Genomic DNA, 5,659 nt, shown 5'->3' with positions numbered 1-5,659 from the left:
GGATGAGGAAGATGATGATAGGAAACATGCAAAGATGAGGATGATGATGATAGGGGACATGCAAAGATGAGGATGAGGAGGGGGATGATAGGGAACATGCAAAGATGAGGGTGATAGTGATGATAGGGGAAATGCAAAGATGAGGATAAGGATGATGATGATCAGGAACATGCAAAGATGAGGATGATGATAGGGGACATGCAAAGATGAGGATGATGAGGAGGATGATGATTGGGAATGTGCAATGATGAGGATGATGATGATCGGGAACATGCAAAGATGAGGGTAAGAGTGATGATAGGTGACACGCAAAGATGAGGAGGAGGATGATAGGGAATGTGCAAACATGAGGATGAGGATGATGATGATATGGAATGTGCAAAGATGAGGGTGATAGTATGATAGGGGACATGCAAAGATGAGGATGAGGAGGAGGATGATAGGGAACATGCAAAGATGAGGATGATGATGATAGGAAACATGCAAAGATGAGGATGAGGAGGAGGATGATAGGGAATGTGCAATGATGAGGATGATGATGATCGGGAACATGCGAAGAGGAGGAAGGTGATGATGCAGTCAGAAGTCTTTGACATTGGTGGAGAGAACATGCAAACAGGATGATGAGGATGATCATAATAATAAATAATAATAATAGTAAGATGGGGCGATGTGCTCTCAGCCGTCCCAGCTGGCACAGGTCCTTGGTGCTTCACCTGCCGCCTGGTGAAATCTGCTCCCTGTTTTTTCTTGACTCTGAGTCTAATGGGGGTCGTCACACTTCTCACCTTGCTCGGGGACTGCTTGGGCCACCAGGGTGGCAGGAGGACTTGGGGAAATGCACGTGTTTGGGGGTTTTTTTTCCTTTTCTTGTGTATTTCGTTCTGTCCCAGCCACCTCTTTGTGGTGCCACGGTGGGTCCCTCTTTGAAGCGTTCCGAGCTCAGCACCCTCCTTGGGTCTGGCTGTGTGTTGAGGTGTAGCAGGGGATGACACAAAGAGGTTGGGACTGGGGCCACGTTCGTCACCAGGAAAGTGTGTAGGGCACAACGAGTCTCTTAATAAACTCCACTGGCTGTCACGAGCAGGGACGTAGTCTGTAATTATCAGAGGTTTCTGTACCTACAGAGGTCAAGATTAAGCCTTGGCTTAAAGTCTGTGATGATCCTGGTGACGCTGTAGCACGTCACAAAACCACATCAACCCCTGCAAAGGTGTGTCTGGACGTACGCGTTCGACTTTTAGCAGTCTTACGACTTTCAGGTCCAAAGCCGTTACCAGGTATTTCCACGTGCTGGATGATTATCACACCAGCAGAGGAGAGACAAGCTCTTAGTCGTAACTTTTCACTGCAGATTTGAGATTTCAGTGACCAAATTGTCTTCATGTCCGTCCTTTCCACGGCACTTTTTCACAGGGCACCTTTACGTGCTCATCTTTAATGTTTTTATTAAAGCAGTGAGTCTCTGGCTTTCTCCACCGCCCTGAAGTGTGTCGTTAGGAGGAAATGGGTGGCTCGGGAGACTCGTGATCCCATCATGAAGAGTTTTGTGCTTCTGAGGCTCGAAGCCAGATGAACTGGGCAGAGACCCAAAGCTGTTGTCTAAAAGAGGTTCACTATTTTTAATACACAGTGTTTCATGATGCAGTTGCATTATAATTGGCACTAAAGGCTCTGCACCCTCCTCCTCCTCATCATCCTCCGTCCTCTGCCTCCTTCATCCCCCTCCTCCATCCTCCTCTTTCTCCATCATCCTCCTCCTCCTCCATCCTTCTCCTCCTCCATCCGTCTCCTCCTCCATGCTTCTCCTCCTCCTCCTGCTCCATCCTCCTCCTCCTCCTCCATCCCCCTCCTCCTCCATCCCCCTCCTCCTCCATCCTCTTCTTTCTCCATCCTCCTCCTCCTCCTCCATCCTTCTCCTCCTCCACCCTTCTCCTCCTCCTCCTGCTCCATCCTTCTCCTCCTCCTCCTCCATCCCCCTCCTCCTCCATCTTCCTCCTCCTCCATCTTCCTCCTCCTCCATCCTTCTCCTTCTCCACCCTCCTCCTCCTCCATCCTCCTACTCCTACTCCACCCTCCTCCTTCTTCACCCTCTTCATCCTCCTCCTTCTCCATCCTCCTCCTCCTCCTCCTCCACCCCCCTCCTCCTCCCTCCCCCCCCTCCTCCCTCTTCCTCCCCCCCTTCTTCACCCTCTTCATCCTCCTCCTTCTCCTCCTTCCTCCTCCTCCTCCTCCATCCCCCTCCTCCTCCATCCCCCTCCTCCTCCATCTTCCTCCTCCTCCATCCTTCTCCTTCTCCACCCTCCTCCTCCTCCATCCTCCTACTCCTACTCCACCCTCCTCCTTCTTCACCCTCCTCATCCTCCTCCTTCTCCATCCTCCTCCTCCTCCTCCATCCCCCTCCTCCTCCATCACCCTCCTCCTCCATCCCCCTCCTCCTCCATCTTCCTCCTCCTCCACCCTTCTCCTTCTCCACCCTCCTCCTCCTCCATCCTCCTACTCCTACTCCACCCTCCTCCTTCTCCATCCTCCTCCTTCTCCATCCTCCTCCTCCATCCTCCTCCCTCCCCCATCAGCAGTCACATTAGAAAAGCTGATGACTGTGTAGGTTCAAAGGCTTTTCCATCTGTGTTTCTGGGAGATGGGGAGAAAGGAGCTTCCACAGCACTTTTCCACGTCTCCCCATGTCTCATGAACATCAAGGTGTGTCGTGTTGGTCTGACCTATTGCCCTTCCAGCACAATATCGATGAAGCAGCACTCCTGCGTGGAGAAGTCAAGCAGAGTAGTCTCACCTAATCTGTCAAGATGTGGTATTTGAGATGCCAAAACACGGGCTCGATGAGGAATGATTTGAGCGTGTGATTTATCCCTTGCACCTTTTTGGGGTCAGCAGACCTTACTGCATCTTCAGAGCGGTGACTTTGTGGTTATTTTTATTACAGATCTTGGATGACGGAGGAGATCTGACCCACTGGATTTACAAGAAATATCCCAACATGTTTAAGAAGATCAAGGGGATCGTAGAGGAGAGCGTGACGGGTGTCCACAGGTAACGGGACAGGCTGGACTGTGAGCATGGAGATGCTGGATGTTCTCCTTCGGGACATCGGTAGCAAGAGATCCTCAAGCTGTCAGATGCCACAGACTTGGTGAATGTCGAACCTCCTAATGAATGTCTGTGGTTTTCCTTCACAGCTTGGGCTTGGCTGTTCCATAAGAGCTTTTTTAAATCTCTCGTATAGCGAAATCTGAATTTCAGATGAGGGGTAGAAGCTCCCACTGACCATTGCGTGGGTGGAAGAAGTGCAACAAGGTCTTGTTTCTCCACCTGTGGAATAGGGCTGATGGTTATCTCGCCTCGTTTTGCCGATGAAAAAAAGGGAAGGGGTGAGGGTGTTGCACAAGAAGGGGTGGGCTTTGGAGAAAGCCAAAAGCGTAGTCCCTAAACTTAAGTCTACGGGAAGAAGTGAGATTTGGGAAGAGGAAATGAGTCTCTGGTTGGGGTGGGAGCCCAGAAAGGGAGAACCGCAGAGATGCAGCCATATAATTGCATGACATCCATCGGTCTACAGCGGCAGCAGAATTGGGACGGGAGAAGCGGCTCCCGGGGTCAGCAGAGATGTCGGAGGTGCTTTTCCAGTGGCGTTCATGGTGTCACGGGTGACAGAAAATAGGGGACTGAGGACACAAGTGGCTTATTTCTTTATTTTCGCAGGGAGAAGGGCTCGGCTGCAGCTCTTGGAGCTGGCTGAGAGTTTGGCCAGAGGTGCAGGCAGCCCTCGAAACAGGGAAACGAAATATGTGAAAGGAGGAAGCGACGGATTCAGGTTTGCCGGCGGTGGGGTCAAGAAGAGGACCTGATTGTATTTTTAGCATCGGGAAGGGTTCCAAACATGGGCAAAAGAGATGTGCAAGAACAAAACCATGTTAAAAACTGTCCCCCCGCAGGCTCGTGCCAGGAGCGAGGTTGTTTTCGGAGGCTGGTGGTATCCACGCACGCGTGCGGGGAACGCGTGTCCCTTACCTCCGGGGGTCTGGCGACGGGAAGACGGAGGCTCCCCAGATGACAAAGCGAGCGTGAGGAGAAATCTGGAGGTGGTCTGTAGAGTCTGGCTGAGGGAGCAGGTTCTCCTCCCCAAGGTCTGGAGCAGGGAGATGGTTTTCGGATTCTCTTCATAGCAGTAGTGTAGCGTTTGGATTGATTTTTAGGGGTTTTGTTGCTGCCGGGCGTTGAGTCTGCTCTCAGAAGTAGGAGGTCGGGTTGATGTCTTCCCCACCCTGGTTGCTTCTCGTACTGCATCTCGGCGATTGCGCTCTTACTGCTGTTGAAATGGGTGTTGTGCTGCAGGTGTTGATCGCAGCAGCTTCATGTTTCTGTGGGTGTGACTCTTCTGTGGCCATTCCTATTTGTCTTGAGCTGTAAGAGCTTGAGGGATTACAGGAGCTCTCATCTTACGTTATCTGAAGGAGGATTTGGGGGCTTTGTCCTTTTGCAGACATCAGAGGATGGTTGTAATATCAACAGTTATGAGGCACGTGGAGTCTAGGGCACCTTCTGATCTCCTGTTTGACGTTTTTATGAAATGCCTCTTCCAACCTGATAGTTCTTCAGTAGAGGAGGAAGATGGGTACACATGTCTGTGGAAGGAGGAGAGCTATTTCTCCTCCTGAAATGAGGAGCTCCTATTAAGAGGTTATCTTTGAACCCTCCAGATGTCTACTGCTCACTCCAGCGAAACAGGAGTTTCAACAGGAGTTGAGGCCACGCAACAGTAGAGCGTAGGGCAATATTTTTCCATTGATCATGTGTTTCTTCCCGTACTCGTAACAGGCTGTACCAGTTGTCCAAAGCGGGGAAGCTCTGCGTCCCGGCCATGAATGTCAACGACTCGGTCACAAAGCAGAAGTTTGACAACCTGTACTGCTGCAGAGAGTCCATCCTGGACGGGTAGGTACATGGCCACCCAAAGGGGGCTGCGTCCCTTGCTCGGGCTGTGTCGGACCCAACAGGGAACCGGGTCCACGTGTCTGTCCTACCTGCCAGTTTAGATCATTTTAGATCAACTGATGCATCAGAGGAGAGCAAAGACCCTTTGTGACCCGTGGTCCGCCCTGTTTGTACGATAGATGGGAATCCACGAGGCATTTTGGGACGGCAGCTGTGTCTCTACAGGTCAGAAGGTCCTCAGTCTTATTTATACAGCTGTATGTAAAGCTCTACCAATGTGCGCACCAGAAAACAAACGTTGAATTTTGTGTTTGTCGGAGAATGATCTTGCAGCAAAGCCTTTAGCATCTCTGGAAGTTTGGATTCAATGTTTTTAACCCAGCTACGGGTATGAATGGGGCACGTCGCTTAAATTCTGCTTCTGCTCCTCTTCTTGCGGAAAGCGCGTCTTCTCTTTTCCCAGAGTGTCTGGAAGACGCCTCAGATGTTTTATTAGCCGTAGTGGTACAAGGCACTCCTCAGCGCCCTTCAAGGGAGCTCGACGAACCTTTGTGCTCTCAGGGCAACGTTGCCCTTCCGCGCGTGTAGGTGACTCGCGTGCATTCTCCCTTCTCGCTGAGCGTGACTGGAGCTGTGTTCAAGCCCTGCAGCTCCTCGTGCTCCTGCGTGAGGACTTCAGAAGTCCTCACATACGGCTACAATACTCTTT

The 5,659-nt window shown here is 51.2% G+C and overlaps 1 protein-coding gene across 1 annotated transcript in view; it reads left to right on the top strand.

Moving 5' to 3' along the window:
* Positions 1-5,659, top strand: part of AHCYL2 (adenosylhomocysteinase-like 2) — a 39,031-nt gene that overhangs the window by 22,483 nt on the left and 10,889 nt on the right. Inside the window, exons 7-8 of the mRNA XM_009883035.1 lie at positions 2,945-3,051; positions 4,834-4,950. Of these exons, the coding sequence (XP_009881337.1) occupies positions 2,945-3,051; positions 4,834-4,950 (224 nt within the window). The remainder of the gene's footprint in view (positions 1-2,944; positions 3,052-4,833; positions 4,951-5,659) is intronic.

This window comes from Charadrius vociferus, unplaced genomic scaffold (assembly GCF_000708025.1).
Source record: "Charadrius vociferus isolate BGI_N301 unplaced genomic scaffold, ASM70802v2 scaffold32, whole genome shotgun sequence".
Lineage (NCBI taxonomy): Eukaryota > Metazoa > Chordata > Aves > Charadriiformes > Charadriidae > Charadrius > Charadrius vociferus.
The sequence above is the reverse complement of the archived record's forward strand: the minus strand, read 5'-3'. Positions and strand labels throughout refer to the sequence as shown.